General features: G+C 37.6%; 1 protein-coding gene across 2 annotated transcripts in view; it reads left to right on the forward strand.

Annotated features, from left to right (window-relative positions):
• The window catches only part of LOC140344053 (fibronectin type-III domain-containing protein 3A-like), a gene marked incomplete in the record, with an annotated part of 68663 nt that overhangs the window by 34801 nt on the left and 7538 nt on the right, over positions 1–26324 (forward strand). The window contains 20 exon segments of one of the 2 annotated variants that reach the window (XM_072430965.1): positions 4486–4576; positions 6595–6671; positions 8128–8359; positions 9755–10018; positions 12007–12065; positions 14273–14430; positions 16052–16111; positions 17185–17323; positions 17843–17896; positions 18199–18320; positions 19572–19746; positions 20383–20469; positions 20915–21053; positions 21327–21395; positions 21774–21892; positions 22854–22959; positions 23609–23784; positions 23865–23978; positions 25576–25725; positions 25822–26105. In XM_072430965.1, the coding sequence (XP_072287066.1) occupies positions 4486–4576; positions 6595–6671; positions 8128–8359; positions 9755–10018; positions 12007–12065; positions 14273–14430; positions 16052–16111; positions 17185–17323; positions 17843–17896; positions 18199–18320; positions 19572–19746; positions 20383–20469; positions 20915–21053; positions 21327–21395; positions 21774–21892; positions 22854–22959; positions 23609–23784; positions 23865–23978; positions 25576–25725; positions 25822–26105 (2675 nt within the window). 2 annotated transcript variants of the gene reach the window in all.

Below are 26324 nucleotides of genomic sequence, written 5' to 3' on the forward strand. Positions count from 1 at the left end.
ACTGGATCAGTAAAAAAAAAAGTTGAAGTTGCAGTTTTCTTGATAAGAGCAAATTTTGTAATAAAACTTAAAAAAAAAAAAAAAAAAAAAACATAAAAATTAATTTCTGGTTTTAGTTTTCTTGATAAGAGCAAATTTTGTAATAAAAATTAAAAAAAAAAAAAAAAAAAAAACATAAAAATGAATTTCTGGTTTTATTGCTAAACCTCAGTTGCTGTGGCAATATCGTTCAAAAAGAAAGAAAAAACTGATGTTTCAAAATCCTATAATGGTTATTCCTGTGAATGGTGATATAATTTTGGGACCCTGATTTATCGAACTCCAAAACCCTGCATTTGGTCTCATCACGAACTGCCATAGATCCTGAAGCAGTTTTGTATGTATCTTTCAATAATCTCAGGGAGTTTGGTGTGCCCATGTGGAGGATTGTATTTAATGAGCAATTCAGGAGCTACTGGCTCCAAATTAAGAGGAGGCGGGATGGTTGCCTTATCTGACTTTATAATAATTGGTCCAAATCATTTTCAACCAAGATTCCTCCAGAGGTTGAGAAGTATTCCTTGAACTGTGGCAGATGGACCTCCCAATTGTTACCTGTATGTTTCTGGGGCCATCACCACTTGGCAGAGCCAGCTGCACGACTATACCAGTGGTTGGTTGACTGAAGAAGGTGGCCGATAGTTGACAGCCATGGCTTCACAGGGAGGACCTTCTTTCCACTGGCCACCAATTACCAAATGTTTCCCAATATCCTCCATTTTGAGGGGTTAAAAGGTTTGATAAAGGCTGGCCTAACTACTACAGATAGTACTGTTGGCTAAATAGGACAACTTAGTTGTAAAATGTATATACAAGCCAACATCTAAATAAAACTGCAGTTTAAGTGACCATTGCCAGTTGTGTTTTGTGGTTGACATTATATTTGTTCTTGTGATCTGCCTTTCACTTATATTCTACCACACCTGAAGCAGTTTGCTAAGCTCCAAATAGAATCAAGCTTTGAGCCAACCTCAACCGGATCAACAGTGTTTTATCGACTATTATCACTTCCTTCCACTGCACCGATCAGTGGTGTTTTAGTCACTGGAGCACAACCATCCGTAACATTCACAACCCTGAAGTGGTTTTGGTTTGAAGCAATTCTTAGAAATGTAGTACTGAAGAGATTGCAGAGGTCAGACTTCAAGATCAGGTGCCAGCCATTTTGTAGTCTTGTGAGTTAGACTGATGCCACCTGTCATTGCACAAACTAAAATGTTTGTTTTATGCATAAACCTAAGGCATCTGCTGCCAGAGGCAGCAAAGCAACTTTAAATCATAACAGAGTCTTCTACACGTTTCCCAGGAAGTATATTCTTTTTTATCAAAAGCTTTGTTTTGTATCTTTGGACATCAAGGTGATGTGACTTGCCCAAAAGCCCTTTACCTCTAAGGAACAAATCTCCTGGAAGAATTGTGGCTTGCCAACTTTTAGGAAATTCCTATTTTGTTTTTTTTCATTTGACTATATTAATAGAGTCCTTCTTGGTCTTCTTCCATAAGGCCAATGTCCCTCAAAAAGCAACAGATGGTGAAATCAGAAACTGATGAGCCTTGACTATGGAGTTCAACTTTTATCAGTTTGGAAGTTGTCCTTTGCTTTTTCTTTTTCTTTACACTATCTCACCATTATCTACTATTGTCTCGCTACCCAATCCAGGATCTATTGACAAGAATATATTAAGCATTTTTCTTTTCGCAACCCTGTATCCTTGGGGGGAGAAGATGATCTCTCCACACTTGATGCAGCAATATTTTTAATCATTTTAGTGGCTGATCTATATAAATTCTTTTCTAGCCCAATTTTAACGTCTTGTTATACAGGGTACAGTTCATGGGTTTCTAACAAGAGAAGTGGTGCAAACTTTATGCTAAAGCCCTTTTTGATTTTTTTTTTTTTTAGCCAACCTCCTTTCCTGGATACTATCACATAGGTCTTAGGTAGAGTTTGAACTAAAACTCTCACAGTAAATCTGAACAGATGGAAACTGCAAGGAGTATTTATTTGAATGTCGAGGAAGTGAGTTCAAGAACTAAAGAGGTGGTAGGAACCACACTGCTGGCTGCCAAATCTAGCATTCCCCTTCAAAAAATTTTCACATTATTTGTATCCTATTGTGTCTCCAGCGTGAGACAATTCTGACAATCAAGCTTCAAAAAAAAATGGTATTCTGATAACTATTGTACTGTTGCTAGCCCACACTCCGGGTAGGATAAGCAAAATTTAGCAGCTGATTGCATGGTGGCTCAGTGGTTAGCACTCTGGCCTTTGCAGCGCTGGGTCCCATGTTCGAATCCCAGCCAGGACACTATCTGCACAGAGTTTGCAGGTTCTCCCCGTGTCTGCGTGGGTTTCCTCCGGGTACTCCTGTTTCCTCCCACATCTCAAAAACATGCAGTTAAGTTGTTATTTGGCTTCCCCCTAAATTGACCTTAGACTACATTAATGACATATGGCTATGGTATTGACATTAGATTGTGAGCTCCTTTGAGGAACAGTTAGTGACTATGGATTTTGCAAAGTGCTGTGTAATATAATGGCGCTATATAATTACTGTGTATTATTAATAGTAATAATAATTCTAGCAATCATAATCCATGGGGTAAAAATGCACTTTTGCTCGTTTATCTACAGAAAGTAAATAAATGTGAAATCTAAATTTTCCTTCAAATAAATGTTAGTGTTTCACTTTAAGGGGGTGAGTCAGCATACCCAACATAAAATGTAATATGGCACCCATAGCTGGAGACTAAACAGCATTTTCACACTGCTTGTATTGGCTTTCCCTCTATTTTCCATGACTTCACGCTGCTAATTACATGTGGGTAGCGGCAGCCAGGAACAATGCCATAAATCTCCCTGTAACATGGCTGGAATTTATAACTCTCCTCCCGACCCTTCCATTCTTCCTTCTTCACAATTTATAAAACTGGTACTGCTGATTGTACTAGCAAGTCTGAAATGAATTTCCACGCAAATAAACTTCACATTGGCAGTCTGAATGGACAAATTACCTCTATGCAACTGTGAAACAGATGTTTTCTTGTTTTTAAAGCCTTCAGTTGCGCAACATTGCAGCTGAAATAAGCTTCTAATTGTTGAGCGTTTCTCTGAAATACCCTCCAGTGACAGGCTGGCCACACTCAGAAAGCAGCAGCTGTGCAAAGTAGAATTACTGTTTATTTAAGGAGGATCGTATCCTCTGTATTAAAGGCACAAGATCCCTTTGGCACAAAATAATAATAAAAAAAAATAATGCTTAAATGTATGATTCAGTGCAGATAATGCAATCTTTAATTGATAGGGGGACAGTGGATATATTTAGCGGAATTGGAAAACCAACTTTAAACAGACTTTAAAGTAAAAGCCTTTGTTTTATATGATATCTGTGTTTACTGAAATTGGAAAATTGTAGTTCCTGTCATTTATTCTGCATTTCCTTAACAATAAACCTCCAGTATGCCTGTAACGTTAGACTTCATTGTCTTAGAATTATTAGAAAAACAATGAAGTTTATGTAATAAACCGTCGGTCAATTCTCTGAAATCAAGTGACTTAACTTGAAACATAAACCCATCAGCCACTCCTATTAAAGGAAACCTGCACTGTGAGAAATGTGTAGGCTGGCATTTTTGACCACTTTCTGAAAAAGTTGAAAACTTTTTTAAATTTTAGAAATTTGTTTGGAGTTCTTCGTGCACTGGACATAAGATGTAGCTTAATTGTCCTAATAAACTCTATATTCTAAAGAAACACCTCTAGGCTGAAATAGTCTAGGCTGAAAAAGTATGTGAACCTTTGTATCTGGTTACCGGTAGAATCTTCGTGAACAACACCACTCTCTACTTAGTGTTTTCTTCTAGTCACTCATTAGGCTTTACAATGGTTCGGAGGTCTCTGTTTCGTCCTTATAAAACTGTTTATTGATACTTCTAACCGGTAAATTTGAGTCCCAGATACTCACAGGTGATCAGCTTTTTCCTACATATGTTTTTGCCCATTGCCCAAAGATCTGGTTCTTTTCCTCAGCTCCTAAACAACTCTGAGGTTTAGCCTCTGCTAATGGAAACTTTCCTCCTGTTTATCTACCACCCGCTGGGGTGTGTTGGGGCCCCTGGATTGGACTCTTTTGTCCTTTAGGGCCTCAATGCAATTGCCTAGGTTGTAAATTAACCTTTTAAACAGGTTTACAGTATGCCAAGCATGAACTATCCTACAAAGAGCTATTCGAAAACCTGAACTTCAATTTTTTTTTAACTAAAAAATATATTTATATTGGGCAGAAGCAACCCATTGCCATCTTTTTGTAAAAGGACTGCAGGTCTCAGAGTCACTAGGTTGCTGGTGGTATCTGTTTTTCATCTGCAAATGGCGGATGCTGATGCCTGTAAATCTACAGAAAACTGTTGATTTTGTTGTGTTGTAACACGAGCTCTTCCAAACAGCCTTTATGTTTGCAGGTAATTGTGGTGCAGGTGAACCCAGGGGAAACATTTACAATCCGCACAGAAGATGGCCACATTCAGTGTATCCCAGGTAAGAAAGACCTTGCTTTTTTTCCTCCCTGCAGCTGGTGGGGTTTTCCCTATTCATTGCTGCAATGAATGAGAAGTACACAGACATGTCACAAAACTTGTTGTGCAGCTTCCTGGAACTCTGAGGCTGCTACTTATCAATGTGCTATATTCTTCCTGGTGCTGCGCTATACGCATGTGATCTTAGTGACACCTAACCACTAATGGTTTTCTATGTAAAACCAACCCTGTACAAAACATCATGTTTACAATAATGTGTAATTCTTTCCAGGCAAAAGATGGGTGGGACTCCCCAAACGTAAATTCACATTTTATATTAGCCATTTCATCATTGTAAACTTTTTTTTAAATTTATTTAGACGTTTGCACTTATAAGGTAAAATAGCATCAAGCTAACGTGTTTATATATCTGTGTGTGTGTATATATATATATATATATATATGTATTTTTTATATATATATATATATATATATGTATTTTTTTTATATATATATGTGTCTGTATACAGGTATATGTATAACAAACATTTTATTTTAAAGAATTGCACACTTAATATACCAGTCTTGGCTTCACAGTGGACTCCCATCTTTCTTGCTTGTTCCAGGTCAGGGTCTAGATGGGGCATGTCCAAAGTCCAGGCCTGGGACCAGTTGCAGACAATGTTCAGATTTCCACCAGCCCGCAGCCTCTGTCATAAAATCAATATTATGTGGCCCGCCAGCACTGTTGGCCACAGTATAAAATACACTTGTACAAAAACCTATTTTATATTTAATTAGAGTTGATCAGTCGCCTTGCAATTATCGGTCAGCTACTTGGGCATAATCGGCAGGACAGGAGTCCCCGTGTGTCCACAGGGAATCCCCTCTGTCTTTGTAGTGGGTGTGTGCTGTGTGGGACCCGCACCGACCACACCCACTCTGATTATTCCAAGAACGTGCTCCCATACTGACACCTGACTCCATGCACAGGGAACCCCCCCACACATCAACCTGGTGGGCGTGTGCTGTGTGGGACCCGCTCAGACCACGCCCACACTAACCCTGAGTACATGCTGAATGGTCGGCCCCCACACATTTTCATCTAACCAAATCTGGCCCTCCTTGCAAAAAGTTTGGACACCCCTGGTCTAGATAGGAAAGTTAAATATCGATGGCAGCTCAGTATGCATTTTTTGACATGCCTCGGAGTTACAATATCCCAGGCCAGATAATTAAGTTGGCTCAAGATGCTACCTGAAGGTTTGGTGTATATGTATGGCAAACCTTTTTTGTTTTTCTTAATTATGGAGTCAGGTACATATAGCACTCATCTACCAAGGAGATTAGCCTTTGCCTCTTATCCTCCTGGAGGGGATCAGAGAGCAACAAGAACAACTGTCAGGTTTGGTATTGGCATTTGTCTTTATGTCCTGATGACTACAATTCCACACAATTCTCGTCTTTCTATCACAAGAATAAAAAAAATGGCTTTTTTTTTCCTGTGTATTCCCAGACAAAAATATATTCCAGAAGTTTTACTTTACTACAATCTAATCATGTTTAATATTATTCTTGAAAGAAAAAAATGCCTGTCCAAAAATCATTAATGCACATCTCTGTAATTGTGTGTTGTTGCATTTTAAACATGGCCGCAGCAAGGCATGGTTTGGTGGTTAGCTAGGTGTAAAAGATAACCTTGCTTGGACTTCAGAAGCAGTTTTTTTTTTTTTTTTTTACCAAGAAACCATGCTACTTTACATAAAAGGAACTGTTTATTTCTTTTATATTATTATTATTATTATTATTAATAATAATAATAATAATAATAATAAACAAGATTTATATAGTGCCAACATATTTAGCAGCACTGTACATTAAATAGCGGTATATTTCATATGAGGAATTTTGCTGTCAACTGTAATGCTTTATTATTTTTTAAATCACACACGCTCACTACCTTTTTTTTTTTTTCTTTTTCATTTTTATCTCTGTTTATATATTTCCCATCCTTTCTGTACTTTTCTCTCTTCCCTACAGGTCCAGCACATGTTCCTATGATGTCACCTAATGGTTCCATGCCTCCAATCTTTGTGCCACCTGGTTATGTCTCTCAGGTATAATTTGTTTTTCTTGTATACTGCTCTGGGATTTTGATTGAAATCCTAAATTAAACCTAACGAGACCTGAAAGCTGTAGAAAGATTGATTATTTTGCTGAAAGTCAGTGGCTTTCCCACACGGTGAACTGTGTGCACAGTTTTTACTGGATAGTGCATTTGGCCATTTTTAATTCTTTTAAATATGATTCAGCTTGCAGCTGTCTCAATGAAAGTTTATCACTGAAAGTAAACTGTTGTTAAGACTCCTATGGATTATCAGTTTTCTCCCTGGCCCCTTTTAGCTGGGCACACCACCTGACACTTTTCAGTAACCATTCGGCTATTTTTGGGTGGTTACTGATGAGTTGGGTCACAATACAAGGGCTGCCACCCACCTAAAATTTCTTCCCACTCAGTTTAAAAAAAAAATTCTGGGTTGAACACTAGATTATATTATTTCCAGCAGACATGTGGGACATGGAGAGCGCCTTCTCATAGTAACGCCAAAGACTTTGACCCAGGCATTCACATTTATCATAATGATGAGTATCCAGTTAAATAGGGAAAATATTACATTATTCTAAGTTTTTCACAGAATACTAATTATTATTACTGCTTCAAACCAATATGAAACCATAATTGGCAGTAGTTGCCAATTTATTTTTGTACATATTGTCCCCTACGTGTGTGGTACAGAGGTAAATTTTGTAATAAATGGTTGTGGATTTAGAGCATCAGCTTTCAAGAATCAAAGATTTCCCACAGCTATGTGACTGTGAGCGATGGAATAATTTGCTTTTATGTCCCTCAGTGGCAATTTCAGCAAGATTCTGGCATAAATAGCCATACCACATCCGTTAATCTTGTTTTGGGCTGGGAGGAAATTGCTGTGATAAAATTTTGAAGCCAAACAAAATATGCAGCAAGCAGGCTGAGATTGATGGTGAAGAGTCATCTTTAGTTACCATACAGAAAATTGGTGATATTTACCCTTGGCAGTTAGGTAGGTAGGCAATCAGATTTCATTCGTTTACCCATCCTAACCAGGTGATAGTGGAGTTGTGTGTGAAGACCGTGAATTTGGCTATATGGACACTTTAACTACCAGTAATTTTTTCTTGTAATAGGGTTCTGTAATATGTATTATTTATATAGTATATTGTGGGCCATTTAAAGTGGAACGAAAACCCTAAGGTAAAAAAAAGTTTCAAGGAAGTAGAGGTTATTGGCAAGCAAATACATACAAGGACTTTTTGCCCAAACAAAAAACTTTCCCTAGCTCCTAGTAGCTTTTTATTTTTTGCTTACACATACAATAACTCAAATACAGAAGATAAAACACTTAAATGTAAAATGTAAAAGCCACATTAAAACTACACTGAATACCATTTAATCCATAACAAAGATATGTGCTTGCTTATAACTACACAACAATTTTCCTTTAAATCTTTATTTTGTTTTATTTGTTATAGGTTGTGGAAGAAAATGGCGTGCGTAAGGTGTTGGTCTTGCCACATTCAACAGAGTTCCACCCGTCATTGCACCCACCTCCACCGCATGTGACACATTTTATGCACCATCACCCCGCTCTACTTCCTCACCCTCCACATCACGTCTTTCCACCAGTGCCAGGCACAGGAGAGTTGCCACCGCAATTTATACACCAGCACCCACCACCTCACCCGCACATTTTCCAAGAACAAGGTATGTATTCAATGCATTTCTTTTTTAACCTTTGGTCCAGCACTTCTAATATCAGTTTTTGATATGTACTACCTTTATCATTCACTATGTATTTTTAGTTTATCTGTTGAATTTGTTACCTAACTTTCCCATTTCATATTTCACTTTACTGTTCTCTTTCCAATTTTTGCTTTGGGTGTCCTGTGTATAGAAAAAATGGTTCAGTGGAAGGTGTTAGCATGTCAACCATTCCCTATACTTACCTGCCTGTCTTACGTATTCCTGCAGATAAAATGTGGCGATGAGCAAGATGGGCAAATTATATTTGATCTATACAGCAAACACCCAAAATTATATCTCTGCTGCACTCATTTAACCCTCAGGATCATTTCAGATCTGCAGTGAGCCTGCAATATTCTTCTTTGGGCTTAACCACAATTCCAACAGGATGGGAACCATTTATTGCAAGCAGCTGTCACTTTTAGCCTTTAAATTGCTGTCTGGAAATGTGCATCGTGACTGCAGCCTAGTGCAAGTTGCTGCTCTGGGGTGCACAGCAGCTGCCAGCCACACAATTTCTGATGGTTTGAAAGAGCCATCAGAGAAACAGATTGCAGATTGATTGAGGAAGTAAACCCAAACTACCCAAAACAAAAACAAATGACACTAACCTTCAATCCCACAGAGCAGTCAATCCGTCAGGAGGTTCCTTCCATCGGGTCCCGCGTCGTCCCGGTCTCCGTCTTCGGGCGGGCGCATGTTGAGCGCTTGGCGCGGCCATCTCTCCTCTTCCAGGTTCTTCTTCCTACATCAACCGACGCAGGCGCGAGATCGGGTGACGTAGATCGAAAAAAAAAAAAAAACTTGCCAATCTCACTGCACATGCTGCACTTCAAAAAAAAAAACACAAACAGACAATTTTTTTATTTAAATAAAAGGGTTGTCTGTGTATGTTGTATTGTGAAAATTCTGAGTTTAGGTATGCTTTAAAGCAGGCGTTCTATCTACAGGTTTAGCTAAGCGGATTTCGCCATTCTTTCCTGCGTTTAAAGACATCCTGCTGTAATAAGCAGAATGTACAACTAGAAAGATTGTTGATGTCTTTGTTGTCTGTTGTGGTCAAAAGGCAATGCTCTCCACTCTTTATCTAAACTCTTTGCTCCATTAGTTATTGATGCATTTTGGAAGTACAGTAGTCCTTTAAAAACAATTATCTTTCAATTTCCTTTAAGCAGATACTTATGAGAGCGTACAGACTGATTTATGAAATCTGGAACAGGTGTTGTTGCTTGGCAACACTTTTGCTCCAGTTTTCATAAATCATCTCTCCAAGTTCTAACGTAAGTTGGTTCAGCTCTTAAAATATCTTCATTTTGTTTTTTTTCGAATGTCATGGTATTTTTTTTTTTCCTCCAGAACCTCGGTCCCATGGGAGGATGAATTTTCCTCAAAGGGATGAAAGAAGCATGAAATTAAAACGGTTGAAAGAGCGACAAATCAGCTCCCACAATAACAGTAAACTGCACAGTCCACCCTCCTCCCCACACAAAGCACACATTGCTACAAACTCACACATGCAGAATGGATATTCGAAGGGACAGCACCTTACAGGAGGACCCATTAAACTGAAGCAAGCATCACGGACACGGAGCAGTCCTCCGGCAGAGAATGATAGCACGGGTACGATTTATTGTTCAGCCTGTATGTTATATGTAAGACGTATTAAACCATAAGAAGTAAAATCGGGAACTACAACAATAATAATATTAACCACTGGTATATCAAAGAGCTTTTCTCTAAAAAAAAAAAAAAAAAAAATGGCGTTCTGCCACTTCTGCCAAATTATAGTTCTCTGGATGCCAGTCTTTTCCTTTGGCTTTAGTGCTTGAAAAGACCGAAAATCCTTATGTCAGAGGTCCTAACTAACATGCTTGTTTGAGGTCAGTGAATTATTAAATGTGTAAATACTCATGGTCATATCTGTTTAATTAGCCTGCTTATGTATATGTCCCTATCCAATTGAATTTTGCTTTGATATTAGAGCACAACTCCATGTTCAAGAAATCCTCCCGTCCAATAGAAGTACCTTTTGCAGTCCTCTTATTAGACAATGTAATGGCATTTGTGATAAAGCAAAAGGCCTAATGTCAAGAAAAAATTGGGCCCCTGGTGAACTTAATCATATGGCAGAGAAGTAGTCTTTTTTGTTAATAAAAAGCATATTGTGGTATCTGTGGGGCCTTTACTTTTTTAAAGTTTTTAATGGAAAGCATGCTTTTTTTTCTTTTTTTCATTCTCCAACTGAAAAGTATGAGACATTTTTTCCATTTTTTCAGTCTGGCATGACCTAAAGCCAATTTATCTATCTGATTTACTATATACATTACATAAAGAGAGGCCACGTTTGCACTATATTGATATGTTGTGTTACATGTGTAATGGAAATGCTGTTCTTTAGAAAAATGGAGCATTTTGCATAATGCATTAACCTATACAACTCAGAGGTATTCTCCTTGTTGTTATTACTACTTTGCACTACTGTTTTTAAGCCTAAAAAAAATCAACAGACCAGCAAAGGCTTTTATTATTATCAAAGTAGTACATGTTACTTTCTGCAAGTTAATTTAGATATAGCATAAACATATGCTACAGAGAAAATAGGCTTGCAGCCCAAGCAAAATTTTGTGTTTTGCGCAACACCAATAAGTTGAAAAATCCACTAGCTTCTCACATCCTCCTCAGCAAATCTCAGCTCTGCCCTTCCCTATTATGAAACCAAGGGAGGCAGTCTATGGACTTTGCATGCTTTTTTTTATTAAAGATAAAGTAAACCGAGTCACTTGGCTGGTGCTGCGCAGATACATGACTTTCAGTCTTTAGCAAAATAAAGAAGCTTGGTCTGGACTTAAAATTTCTCCTAAATTTTAGATATCAAATAGAAGTAAATGGGGACTAAGATTTGCAGATAGAAGCCATTGTTTCTTTCTTGAAGTCTTTGCCAGCCCTTTTCTTTTATTGATGAAGTATGGAATGTTTAACGCTTTTGGTTTTTACTAGTTGGGGAGATTTTCCTTTACTTATTGGCCAATGTTGTCACTTGAACAGCATCCAGCAAGAAATGCCTAACAAGTGCTCAACAGTTCCATACTTTATTTAAAAAGCATTTGCGCTAAAGATATGCCATTAGTCTAATGTTTATCCATCTGCCCTTTTAGTAGAGCTATGAATATATTGTTGTGTCTGTTATACAATTGTTTTAGAAAATGAACTCGTATGTACCTCACTGTGATTGCACAGAACTTGGCAACACTAATCCAGGATGTTCAACAGGACATTGTCACAGCCATTGTGGAGGCCCATAAGGAAGTGCGGAATGAGATTTTCAGCATGAATTATTACTCATGTTGAGCAATACTTAATGTTGCATCATTTCTGTTCACCGATGACGGCTCTGTACATTGGAAGATTATGCAAATTCTTGTTCCCCGCAGACTAGAGAGTAACATCTGTGCTTTTCACCCGTATACTGACTGGTAAATCAATACCAGTTGGCGGTTTCCTAAAAGCCAAAGATAAAAATAAAGTCACAAAACAGTCTGTGCTACCAGGCATATTGTGCATTAATGTGGTTAAAATATATTTTTGTGCTTTGCTTTTGTCTTTCCTAGATGGAGAAGCAGAGCCGAAAAAGTTACAAGATTTAAATCCCAGCATGAGCAAACCAGTGGTAGGTATTCCTATTTTATATTCCGTAGCAACTGCACCTATAACCTTTGCAGTGGTAAAACAGCCATTTTCATTGGGAACCTATATTTTAAATGATACAATAGCAGCAACATTAAAGTAAGACTAAAAGATCAACTTGGTAAAAAGCTCATTCATTTAGAAATAAAATAGTAAGCTCAAAAAATTTTGTAGATTGCTAAGGATAGTAAGTCTAACTATATTTATGACTAACTATTAGAATTATTGCAAAGATATCCTAATTGATTTTAGGTCTTTGCTAGTCGAAGGAGGGTAGATGTGAAAACAATATAAATAATAAAACTAGAAAAATAGGTTTAAAAAAAGATACTGTTAATGTGTATTCTGGTTCATCACAATATAATTTAGGACCAGCTATGGGAAGTGCTGACAACTTACAGAGCATTTATTAGCTAACAGTGTTATAAAGTCTAAATTCATAACTCTACATTATAAAATCTGCTCTTAAGAACTCCAGATATACATACACACTCCAAACTACATTACAAAGTACATGATTTTAATAGAGGCAACTCATTCTTTAAGCCATGAACAGTAAATCATCATAGATTTGAAGCTGCAGCCTTTCCTGGCAATAATTCATCCTAAATATTTGGCTGCTACAAGGGTCTGGTTGTCACTCTGTGCTTCATGCGGGTATTTAAGGACACAAGTTCAGTCCAGTGGCATGACTTCATCTCATTAACAATGCATACTTCAGTGGCACTTCCTGAATAACCTAATAATATGGCTATTCTTTTCATTTTCTCACTCTTATCAAGAGCCCTACTTTTTTTGCATTACCAAATATATTTATTTTTTGTATATCACCGATTAAATATTATTTTAGGAAAAATATCAAAAATGAGCAATAAATGCTTTAAATTTTACCTGCAGTAGAAGCAAAAATATAACTGTCCTTTTTGAAGTTTTAGACTCATCAAAGTAGGTGTAAACCCTATCTGGATTGTTGTGTTGTGTTTTTTTTTTTGTTTCTTGTAACACTATGCCATTTTCTCCAATTTTCTTTGCTGGTGTTCAGTCTCCTTTCTTCCACCTACTGCCTTAATACACTTGTTTCAGTGGCAAGCGGCCATTGCTTAAGGTCTGCTTCATGATAGTACCAACAGGGAAATGTGCTTTTGAATTGGCATAACTGCTAGTCTTTACCCAGGAACCATGTGGAAAGCTAACAATGTAGAAAAGCAATTGAAAGACAGAGAGAAATTTTTTTCACAGCATAACAGCAAGTGCCTAAACAAAGCCGTTATAGTAGAATTACCATTTAAAGTTTGAATAAAACCTACAGATTAAAAAAATAAATAAAATAATTTTAAACTGTAGTGTTTAGGAGTGATCCTGTTCTTTCTCAAGGCTGCATTTACAGGGAGCATCTGCAGAACGGCTTGCTGACAGCAGTTCCACCCTCCTAACCCTTTCTATCCCTAGTGGCAAGAACTCTTATTCATTTAGTGGATAAGTGCTTGCCGCTAGGGGTAACAAGGGTTAAGGGGGCACAGCTGCAGTCAGCTAACCATTCTGCAGATGCTCTGTGTAAATGCAGCCTTCAAGACATAATAAGAGACATCCTGTTAAAGAATAAGTTAAATACCCCTTTAGTGGTTATGTCAAATGGGCTCTGGTTACTCTTGCTAACCACTACTTCACTAACAGGACAAAATAGTGATATAGAGTTTGATGGGACAAACCAGGTACAAAGCATTTAAAATTCTACACGGAATGTTTTTAGGTGGGTGGCAGCCCCTATATTGTGACCCAACTTTTCAGTAATCACCCCAAAAAAAGCAGAGTAGTTACCGAAAAGTACTGGATGGTGCATCCGGCTAAAAGTGGCTGGGGAGCACACTGATAATCCAAAGTGAAGAGAGAACCATTTGTTTCCATGCCTCCTGCAAACAATCGTATTCTTTTACAAAGTGCTTCTCAAAGAATATTTTTAGAATAGTGATAAGATTTCTTTAAATATTTTTGTCCTGGTGACAATTTTAGGACTTTTGTTAACGGGTTTGCATCGTCTAAACCAGGTATGTGTAAAGGCCACAATGTTGGGTATATGGCCATTCATTTCTGGGACCTGATGTGATTTATTTTTTTTTGTATTGTTAATAATGTTCTGATGGTTGCTTTAAATGTAGCAGAAAGTCTGAGTGTATTATTTTTACCTCTTAGGTCTCCAACTTGGAAGCTAGGTCTGCTGTGTTATCATGGAGTGTTCAGATAGCTTCACAAAACAGAGAAAGTCCCACGGCTCTCTTACCAAGAAGATTTATATACGAGGTGACTGTATCCAACAATGGCAAAAATGGAAAGTTCAAGCCGGCCTACTCGTGAGTACATTCTGTCTTTGTCCAGAACAATTATAGGGTGTTAATTGTTTCAGAGCAAAGAAAACAATGCCTGCAGGGATAGCCAGCATGAAGACATGGAAAGGATAAAAGCCACTAATATAAAGTAAAAAGTGTTATTACATAGTATAGGAGTAAGGATTTTCTAGTTTTGTTTGTAAAGCTATGCCATCAGATTGGAACTGTTTTTTACTGGGAAAAAAAATTAGCTGTGTCTAAACTGCACAGAGTATGGAACAATATACGGGTGTTTGTTGCTGCCTGTTTGCCGGTAAAGATTTTGTAATAGTGTAAAAACAGTATTAAAAAAAGGACTTTACAGAATTAAGAAATCTTTTTCTTCATGCATGCATATGAAAATATTTTTTATTGCCTTAGGCCCAATTGATGATGACAGATGTAGTTTGTTTAGCCCTCAATTTTTGTTTAGCCCTGAAAGTGTACCTAAACTTTAATTAAAAATTTATTTAAATTAATAAAATTTAATTAATTTAAAAATGTAATTAAAAATTTAATTTAAAATATCTGTTTTATTTTTTTTTAAATGCAGCACCCCAAAAGGGTACAGCACCGCCCCCTAATTCTTGATGAATGGGAGCGCAAAGCCTCCCGGGATACCTACGTCACCCATCCCAGGAGGCTCTAGGGCGCTCCTTTCGCATATGCCCAAATATCTCGGGCATATGCGAGAAGGAGCCCTTTCATCAAAAGGCACAAAATTGCACGCATGCGCAGTGAGATTGGCAAGTTTTTTTCCCATCTACATCACCCGATCTCGTGTCTGTGTCGGGTGACGTAGAAAGAAGAACCCGAAAGGAGAGGAGGAGATGGCAGTGCCCGGCTCACCGACCCGAACGCGGGTGCAGGGACGACGCGGGACCCGATGAAAGAAACCTCTGGACCGATCGACTGCTTTGCAGGATTGAAGGATTGAAGTGTATGTTTTTTGTTTTGGGTGAGGTTTGAGTTTACTTCCTCTTTAAGGTCCATACCAGTGTCTCACTTCAGATTCAATATAAAACATTAATGATTATCTGTTTTCTTTGGTTGTGTTGAAGTACATTTATATCATAGCCCTCCCAACCCAGTTTTTTGCTTGGCTGGGACTGTGCAATAAAGTTAATGGACAGGCACTTGTCCCTCCATTAGTTGACTCTAGGTTAAGTGAGAGTTTATCACACTAATGAAGCAGAGTCAGCTGTATTAACCTCAAGGATGCTCACATCCTTACATACCTAAGCACAGTATTTAGCAATTATAAAAAGGTCTCAAGTATAGGGTGTTGAAACAAGCAGAAGCAGCCTTCACAACCTTGATGTCTATGATTTCACTCACAAAACCTGTCTCAGCGTTTGTGTTGTTACAGGCAGTTGACTATTGTGAGCCACTAATGTGATTGTGGTAGCAGGGTAAAGTTGTGCCGAATAGGGGATCATTGTGGTCTATTTAAAATTGCAGGTCTAACATCCATACTATATCATACATATCTGTGAATTGAGTTGGATCTTCTTGTTTGCTAGTCTTGTAAGATAAATAAATGTGTGTATTGTATGTACAGGGAAGATTATTGTCTGGGTCATTACATATTTTTTTTTTCTTATAGAGGAGACGCTTCAACATGCACACTTACTGACCTTCGGCCAGCAACAGACTATCATGTCAGGTATGTATGCTGCTAGATTGGCAGGCCCTTTGTTTAAATAATTATTCATATTGGCTTTTGTACTGGAGTTTTTTTAGCTTTATTTGAGACAATTTTTTTTAAAAACACATTACATATACATAATTTCTTCTTGAAAAGATTTTACAGTGTAATGTCTATCATAGTCAAATTAGCACTCAAGCTAGGTTAAGTTTGTTCAGAAGTTATTCTACCAGTATGTTTTCAGTTGCTGGAGAAAATGAATGTGAACCACAATCATATCAGCACTCAAGTGAGGTCCTGTGTGTTATGCTGCGCAAACACATCCAATTACTGTTGCTGGAAATTATCTTTCATGAACGTATCCAGCCACAACAGTGACAGCGCCATTCTGTTGTATGGAGACCGGGGAGAAGATGCGGGCAGCACGGTGGCTCAGAGTTTAGCACTCTGACCTTTGCAGTACTCCTCCCAGAATCCAAAAACATGCAGTTAGGTTAATTAGCTTCCCCCAAAATTGACCTTAGACTGTGGTAATGACATATGACTATGTTAGGGACATTTGGGATTGTGAGCCCCTTTGAGGGACCTCTAGTGACATGACTATTGACTTTGTACAACACTCCTTGTTATGTTGGCGCTATATAAATACTGTGTAATAATACCCCACTGCACTTGTATTGCAGACATTCATCATCAGTCACTCTTAGCTCCATCAGAATGGATCTATGAACGATGTCGGCTGACTTCTGTACACGTGTCAGATTCTTGCCCAGGACAAGCCCGACCCTATCGAGCAAGAATGATCTGAAGTGTACATAGCTTTAGAAATCAATAAATCAATAAGATTCCAGTTGTTAAAGGAACCTGAGTGCGTGGATAATGACATAAAGCAAAATATGCATACATACATTCAAAATTCTTGATCACCCTGTTGTCTTTACAAATGGAGAAACTATGACTGAATGAGAAGTTTGCAATTTTAGAATGTCAGAGAGTTTCCTATTTTATCTAGCCTCTGTAACTTTTAGCAATGTAATAAGAACTTTTCAGAGAAGATGGCTTACTTCAATAATGTTTTTTGATCCCTTCAGAGTATCTGCCACATGCCAGCCTTTAGAAGGATCTATTTCTGAATTAGTGAGTTTTACCACCGAAAGCTGTGAGCCAGATTCGCCAGCACCACCAAAACTTATCACTCGAACCCGAAATTGCCTAAATCTACAATGGAAGGTACGTAGATAGTTCCAAATGCCAAATTCAAATAGTAACCTAGAACTTAACTTATTTAATGCATTTTTAAAAAAAAAAATCAACAATAATTATACAGTGGTGTGCACACACACCTGTGAAATATTGCTGTCTTATTGATGAGTACACACCTGCTTTTTTCCAAATTTTGGGTTTGACTTCCGAGGATCCCTCACATTTGGACCTGTTTTTACATTTCGATTTTGATATTAACATTTTTACTAGAGAGCAGCCGTGACACCCTCAAGTCAACTGTTCCCTACTGGATTCAGTATAGGATGATGTGGGAAATACATTTTAGAGGAAAGACATGATAACATTTAAAGCACTGCAGAGCTTTGGCTATGACCCTTGGACTTCAGTTGAGAAGTTTTTCTTGCCAGAGTTATGTTTAATACTAAAGACCTATTGTGGAATGAAATCCTGCTTTGTGTAGATTTACACCTTAAAGTTTCAATTCTTGCAATCATTACCAAAACAAAAAACCTTTTTCTTTTACAGACTTCGAATGACAATGGATCAAAAATTAATGGCTTCCTCTTGGAATGGGATGAGGTATGCATGTCTATATGATATATTTTACATTTTCTTTAAAAACGCCTACATGAAGCACTATATTTATTTTAGCAGACAACACTCATTTTTTCAGGTACATTTTTCACCTACTAAGTGTAGGTGATTTTATAAGGGGTGGAATAAACAATGTTGACCTTTCTTTTAGGTAGAAGGTCCACCTTAATGAGTGACACCATGTATTAATTCAATTGACTTCATTTGTAAAAATTTTTCCACAAGCATAAATCTTTAGTTGTTGACAGTATTTCAATAATTGTACATATGCTTTTTTCTTCTTTAAGGGTAAACAAGGACCATTTAAAGAGTGCTACTTCGGTCACCTTAAACAATACAAACTAACAAAGTTGTTGCCTTCTACAAGATATGCCTTCAGAATAGCTGCCAAAAATGATATTGGAATGAGGTAAGCTAAACTTGTAGCTAACCATAAGGGAGGGGGAGCTATATATATAGAGAGAGAGAGAGAGAAATATAGCAGCTATTCTAATGTTTATGGATTGTCCCTCAAGTCCCAAGTTATAAACACAGCACAACAAAGAGGATGACACCATTTTTTTTTGTTGTGTTATGTTGTATAGCACAAACTTGCACACCCAGCATTCTAACTGAACAATGAAAAGGTATGAATGGACTAATGATGCCCTCTTGCTAGGGCTGGGTACACATGTGCAATTATTGTCTTTCACGATCCTTTCCAACAACAGACTGAACAGTGCATGAACGTTGGAAAGGATTCTTGTCTGATATCAGCCCTGAGGCAATTGTCGGACGAGGATCATCTGACGTGTACATAGCCTTACGCTTTACCTATTCCTTTTTTGTAAATTTGTATGTAGCACACACTTTTGACTCCTAATACCGCCTTTAATGTTACTATGTCTGACTCAGAATGTTGTGGACTTCAGTTGAAACCAGTGGGAGATTCAGCAGAATAATCCCAACTCAAGTTGCATATAAACCAGAACACAAAACACTGTCCTGCAAGATGATTTGTCCTGGTTTTTTTTTTCTAGTGCAAACATTCGGTGGGAATGTTAATTCAATTTTGTATGTTGGCTACATTGTTCTTTCTGTGGGTAAAGATTAGAGGGCAGTGTAGTTTTTTGTATAAATTAATGCTTTTAGATGTGCTGAGCTGAGATGAAATTGTAGGTTGCTCATGCTGGTTGCTTGGTGGTCCCAGGACTTGATTCTGTTGTGAAAAGAACAGCAATTGAGAGAACACCTAAGCAGCACAGTGGTTGTGTGGGTCATTTAAGACTTACAATCAGAGAATCAACTTGACAGCCATGTAACTAAAATTTTCAGAACAGCAGCAATGGACTCCTGTATTTCAGTATTTATTTTTTTTTTTTAGTAAAAATACAGTTTTGCCTGTTAAATGTACTACTATTTACTATTGCCCAAAGCATAAATGTTGCATTCCTCTCTGCCCTTCTAATTAGCAAGTTGAAATCTGGAAACTTGATTTTGACAACTTTGAAAGAATACTGACATCATGTGTTGATACATTAACACTGTTGTCTAGTTACATGGGAGTACAAGAAAGCAAAATAGAATTTAATGTTACACATGAATATAAAATGGCAATCTAAGGACACCTAAGACTGTTTGATCCAGCATGATATGTAATTGAAATACATTTGTCTTCCAGTGGATTTAGTGAAACGTTGGTCTGCTACACAGCAGGGAGTGTGCCACCTGCCCCACTGCCTCCAAGGCTCAGACAAGCCGGTATCACTTGGCTTTGTTTAGAATGGAGTCCACCTAATGATATGACCTCAGATGAGACCCTAACCTATATTCTCGAAATGGAAGAGGAGGGATCGGTGAGTAATGATCAAAACATTTTTGTTTTAGCTTACATTTGAGCAGTCGCTCAGTAATGATCAGTAATATTCAGTGAAGGAGAACTTTTAAAAGTATTTTCTCTTCATATTGGATTACCTTTTAACTTGAGGATGAATTTGCATTCCTATTAAAAGCACAACTAAATGTAGGACTTACCAAGGCAAGCAGTCATTTTCATTAATGTAAATTGTAAGAATTAGTTTTGGGTCTAAACTTTAATTTACATACCCATTCTGTAGCTGTTCACCCACAGGACCCAATGTTGAGATCCTAAAATTGCTGCCAATTTCCAAGCAGGCATGTGTCTTTCAAGACACATGCCTGCTTGGAAATGTAGTCTGACACTTATTGTTCTTCCTACTTTAAGTTTAACATGGTTACATCTGATTCATCTTCCAACTTGCTAAATCAGCTAAAGAGCAATGTACATATAAATGTGACCCATGAAGCACATTATGTCTCCTTCTATACATCTATAATCAATATATTACCTTAAGAATTTGCTGTGCTCCGTTTTGGTCTTAGTTGGATATATATGTTGATCTTTTTAGAAAATAGATCTAAACTAAAAACCTAAAATTTAGAAGTAAATATTCTCTTTTTTTTCCCTTTAGGGTTATGGCTTTAAACCTAGACATAACAGTGATGACCTTATATGCACTTTAAAAAACCTGAGAAGAAATACTTCATATAAATTTAGGGTAAGTTATTCCCCAATTTTACTATGATTGATTGTATTGATTTTTTTTATCTAGTTATTGTGCACCTATAGAAGCTGAATGTTCTGTGTTGTACTAATAACTATACTTATTCTCCTTTTCATTCTTATTGCTGTATTAGGAAAAAGAGTTGCAGATTTTTTTTCTCCCTGTTTCTTATGACAGATTATCTAAAATATAGGTCCTAAAATGGATGTATTTGTACCTAACAAGTTTGTATAAATACATTTTCAAAAGTGTCCTAATATAGAACAACATATTAATAATCTAAAAATGCACCTTATATTGTAAAATAAGTTTTCAAGCTCCAGCGAAGTCATTTTGCCTAGGCCTGACAAGAGCATCATGAAAATTGTTAGGAGAGACAATGAGACTTGTGTCGTTGTAACACTATATATATTTATATAAATGGTTTTCTGTTTTGCAGGTGTTTGCAGTAAACAGCGAAGGTAAAAGTAGTCCCAGCGATATAGTAGAATATACAACATCTCCTGATAAGCCAGGTCCTCCATGTAAGCCAAGTACAAAGGGAAAGATCCATGCGCACAGTGTCAAAGTTATATGGGGTAAGTCTTATTTTTTTCTCTCACTTAAAGTGAAACATGCGCTGTATGTATGCAGGGGAAGGCCAACAGGCACACCATAATTCCGGTATCTGCAGCCACACTTTTCATTTGTTCCTTCGCTACTGTGGTAAAACTTATGAGCAAGAGGACCTTGCTACATTTTAAGTTTATCCTATATCAAGAATGTGAACAGAAGGACTGCCTGCCCCCCCAAGTTGCCCATGAAGTTGATGGAGCTACCAAAAACTGAATTTATTATTTTTTTTTCTTTAGATGCTCCAAAGGACACTGGGGGCTCAGAAATCATTAAATATTTCCTTGAAGTTGCCGAAAACACAAATGGTAAGTGTTAAGGTTCTAAACATTTGTGCTTTTCATATTTTTTTTGTCTTTGTGATGTTTTTATGTGATGTAAGCATTAAATGATCAGAGTTGTCTGAAAGAAGTGACCTGATGGGTGCCTAACAACCTGACACACTGGCAACAGTGAAATTGTGGTTTTCAGAACAATGTTGTATGTACTGTGTTGGATAATTTGTATGGCACTGGCCGTGATGAAAAAATGATTTAGTGCTTTTATAGAATATTACAGTCCGAATTTTGCGCCACTATACTGTACTAATGTTTTAAGATGTCCCTAAAGCTAAAATATAACTTGTTTGATATTTCTTTGTATTTTGTAGATCAGGGTATATAATTTTTTTTGTCCTCTTCCTACAGGTAACAAATGGGATTTGGTTTACAGCGGGCCCTTAAGAGAACATGTATGTGACCATCTCAAGCCTGGTACTTTCTATAGATTCAGAGTATCCTGTGCCAACATTGTAGGCTCAAGTCAAGTAAGTGGATCAGTGTACTCCCTCAAAATAAAATTGCTTGTTTTTAGCAGTGATATTGCAAACTGTTGTCTGCAAAGTGTTTCTATTGTCCTACTTACCTGTTTGCTTTGTAAAGGGAAACATTCCCAGTTCAAGCATATAAGTGTTCTGTTTCATTTTAGATATTCCAGAAGGCACCTGTTAGATTGATATATATTATATGGATTTTTCCAGCTCCAGAAACAGCTGCATTTTCAGATCCTATACATTGTCAGAAAAGTTATGTTACTTTAGAATATATTTAAAGGAAACCTTACCATGTGATAAATATAGAATCAGATATTGCTGATTTCTCTAATGCTAGTTGCCCGGATGTCATGCATCATTTTTTGATTCAGTTGTTTGTGTCACAATGTCATAATCTACAATGAAGTCATTAGTAAGGTGTTGGTTAGCAGAGGCATCCCATAAATTTCTCATGGGAGACATTTTCTTTAAAGGTTCATCCCTCCAAAAAAATGATGAACCTAATAAGTCAACTTTTTAATACCTATATATCTTGAATAACTTAAAAGTTCTTCTTGCCATAGTGACCAAATCTGGTCCTTTCTGTCAGGGAGTTTTAGGTGTTCCCATCCACCTTTGTGTTTTTAGCCTGCATATGGTAACAGAAGGGGATAGATGAACTCCTCAATCTTCTGCTCTTAAGCTTACAATTACAGGGGCGTTTAAATTTGAGAACTGGGTGAAATGAAATACAAATCCTTTGGCAATTAAAACGGGTTCCATATTCTGTAAGTCTCAGTTGTGTATTTAGCTCTTCACATGGAGTTTAGTTTTATAAACTGTGTTATAGGGACTGGAGGTATATTGCTTATAAAAAATGTATGCAGTTTCAGTTTTCAATACTTAATCAGTATACCAGGGTGACTGGAAAAAGTGTGTCATACACCTTAACAGCCTGTTATGTTTTTCTTTATAGATATCTGATATTTTAACCGTTCAGACAGCCATTGTGCCACCAGGTCCATGCCAACCACCTCGGTTAGCTAGCAAAGCCAAACCCAAGGAATTAAGCCTACAGTGGGGTAAGTGTAATCTTTTGTACATTAAAATGATTTTAGTCATTGTGTTGATACTATTGTCTCTTGGTGAAGTGAGCTTACTGAATCAGGATATAGATCCACACTTATGTGCACTTTTGACAGCCGTAGGCACATTGATGAGAGAGAGGTACACATACACTTCCAGCTGCTAAGCCCTTTCATTGGACATATCACAATGTTAGATAAATCATGTTAAATAAATCTCATGCCTTGCTGTGTAAATATATTCATCTCCTTTACCCCCACCAGCAACAATTTTCTACCTTAACCATTCCCCACAATATTCTGCAGACTGTTGTGGAGCATCTTGCATCCCAAGGAGGGCACCACAACACCAGATTTGCTAATCAGGAGTCATGTAAGCTGTACAAGCTGGGGCCCTCTGTGCATCCCCCAGGCAGTAGGTTACTGCTTAGGTAGTCATAAAGATGATCTTTCTCTGTTTAGCACATAAACTGTGCAGATCAGTTATCCTCAAAGGTTTGGCACCATAACAAAAATCTTTGTTTCAAAAGTAAAACGCTTCCAGCTTGTATGGTTTGTTTTGACATTATTCTTTTTGTTATGTAATCTCTGTTTTCCTGTGAACAGACAGATAACTGATGTGAATAACTCTGTTATCTTATTCTAGATCCTCCAGCTTTGGATGGTGGGTCAGCAGTAACCTCTTACACTTTAGAGATGGCAAATTCTGAACAAGAAGACCGTGGTGCTGTGTACCAAGGCCCTGACCTAGAATGCACAGTCGGCAATCTGCTTGCTGGGCAGACTTACTGTTTCTGGGTAAAAGCTGCAAATAAAGCTGGGGTAAGGCTTTGTAATAAAAAATGTCTGTTATTTCCCTCCAGCCTCTGGGTACATGTATTAATATTTGTTTTTCTTTGTAGAATGGGCCCTTTTCTGAAGCATCAGCACTCAGTACAGCTCCAGGGCCTCCAGAGAGGTGTAAGGTGCCATTGTTAATCTGCAAGAGTGCAAGTTGTGTGCTAGCAAGTTGGGAAGTGAGTATTGCAAATAGGCATCATAGTTTATTTTACTGCTGGGCATTATCAAGACACAACTGTAATGAAATTTGTGACTTTGTGTGAGTAGTCGTATAAAGCAGAGAGGAGCTTTGTAATGGTTTGTCTCTCACATTAAAAAACGGAATGCAATGCACACAACTGATCTTACACAAACTGTAATTAGTTATGATCTTCATTTCAATAGAGCTAGCCTTAAACAGGTAAAATCTGTGTGTTGATGAACTCTTCAGAATTGTACCTGCTTAGAGCTGTCAGGGTTCACGTTGTAGCACAATCTATGTTGGAACAGTTACGTGTTTGTGATACAGTTTTGATCCTCCTAAGGACATGCTAATAATGGATTGTAACAGGTGATATTTATAGATTTTTTTTTTTTCATTTTCTTTGGAAATGCTCTCGCAGCCCCAACTGTTCACATGACTGTTATTTAGAGCTTTGAAGGATATTGGCATTTGGGACAACCCATCTGTGTATTATTATAATTTAGGGGATTGATTGCTTCAAAAGACAGTTCTGGATATCTAAAACTTCTTGTGGGATTAAGCTGGAGAGACAGCCGTTTTAGTAAACGTACGCAGATTGGAGCAGCAGATCCTGCAGGCTAATAGGATAAACCCCATCTGCTTTTATTGCTTCACAAGGGAATTTGTGGGCTGCGTCCATGCCCAGGATGCTCAATTAAGAACCCAAAAGCTGTAAATAGTTTTGCTAAATTGATTCCTTTTAGTTTCTTATTTAAAACACATACTGTTCTTAACTCTTAGATATACAGATTTCTCTTGTATTCCACTAAACTAATTTTACATTAAATACTGTTTGCAACTATCAAGTTCTATTGTGTAGACTACTTTGATTGGCCTCTCCTGGAAACTCTATTTCACTGGCTGTCAAGCTGGTTGGTGGTTTCAAAACTAACCTAGGAAAGCAAACAAAATGAAGAATCCTCACTCTTCATTGCTGTGTGCTTTTTCTAGTGAAGAGGAAAAGCCCTTGAGGGCTCTAGGTTCCCTAAGGACGCTCTTCTATTCCCCTGGCTTAAGCTATGCTCCTCGTATATATAGTACTGTTCCCTTTGCACCTGTAAGAAAAAGGAGCAGTGGATAAAGAAAACTGTGTACTGGTAGGAGGGGGGGACAATTGAGTTACCTTGTTGCCCTGCAAAAAAACACAGATGTACCTCAATGGCTCCTTTAAACATCCATATCTAAATTGAAATTACATTATTTACTGTTGGGGCAAATGCAGATTTAGTGGTGAAACATTTTTGTTTCTTGTATGTTCATAATGCCTACTCAGCTTATCATAGTTAAACATGTCTGAATGTGAGTCAGCTTTATTACCCTGTGTGAGGTTTCATGTCAGTCTTCTGTTTTTGGGGATTTTTTTGAGGCAAACTTGCAAAAAGTCCACTACTGATAAGTTGTTCATCCATTTTAAGGAAGTAAAGGAAAATTATACTTAGTGATTTAAATATGTAAATGAATAATTTAGAAAAAGGTCAGCAACAATCGATATAATGCTAATAATTCTTGTGCAACACGTTGCATTTCTAATTCTTCCCTATTATTCTCAGGTTCCTGGATGTAATGGCGCAGAAATTACAGAATACCGACTGGAGTGGGGAAGCATGGAAGGTTGCATGCAAGTACTTTATATAGGTTCTTCCTCAAGCTATGAAATTAAAGGACTTACACCAGCTACAACGTATTACTGTCGTGTGCAGGTATGTTCCATATTTCTCTGTTAATGTGTTCCTGCAGAAAAGTAGATGACTACATTTTAGGACAATGTGTGGAGCTTATTTTGTTCTGTCTTACAGGCTGGTAACATAGCAGGTACTGGACTGTTTGGAGACACTGCAGTGATTACTACACCACCATCAATACCTGCTGCAGTCGCTGATCTGCAGGTTGTTGATGAAGAGCTCCTGGAAACTCCTCTTCCCTCCTCATCAGAGTGCCTTGCTCTTCAGTGGACAGATCCATGCTGCCATGGATCAGATATTACTGGATACACTATAGAGTATGGGGATAAGCAACAGGTCACAGTGGACAATGTCACTAGCTGTATCCTCACTAATCTTATTCCTGACCGCACTTACAGGTAATTTTCTATGGAAAGAATATTTTAATATTCCTCAGATTACAGTCTATTTTTGAATACACAAAGGCTTTTGTTTCCTGATGGCTTGTCAGCCATTGAGGCCAGCTAAATGTTCTGATGACCACTTGGCAGGCTGTTTTCAAGGCCTCTAACCGTTGCACTGACTCGTCCATAGATCCAGAGTCTGCGGATAGACACATATAGATATTAAACATTTTT

This window comes from Pyxicephalus adspersus, chromosome Z, assembly GCF_032062135.1.
Source record: "Pyxicephalus adspersus chromosome Z, UCB_Pads_2.0, whole genome shotgun sequence".
In the NCBI taxonomy this organism is placed as follows: domain Eukaryota; kingdom Metazoa; phylum Chordata; class Amphibia; order Anura; family Pyxicephalidae; genus Pyxicephalus; species Pyxicephalus adspersus.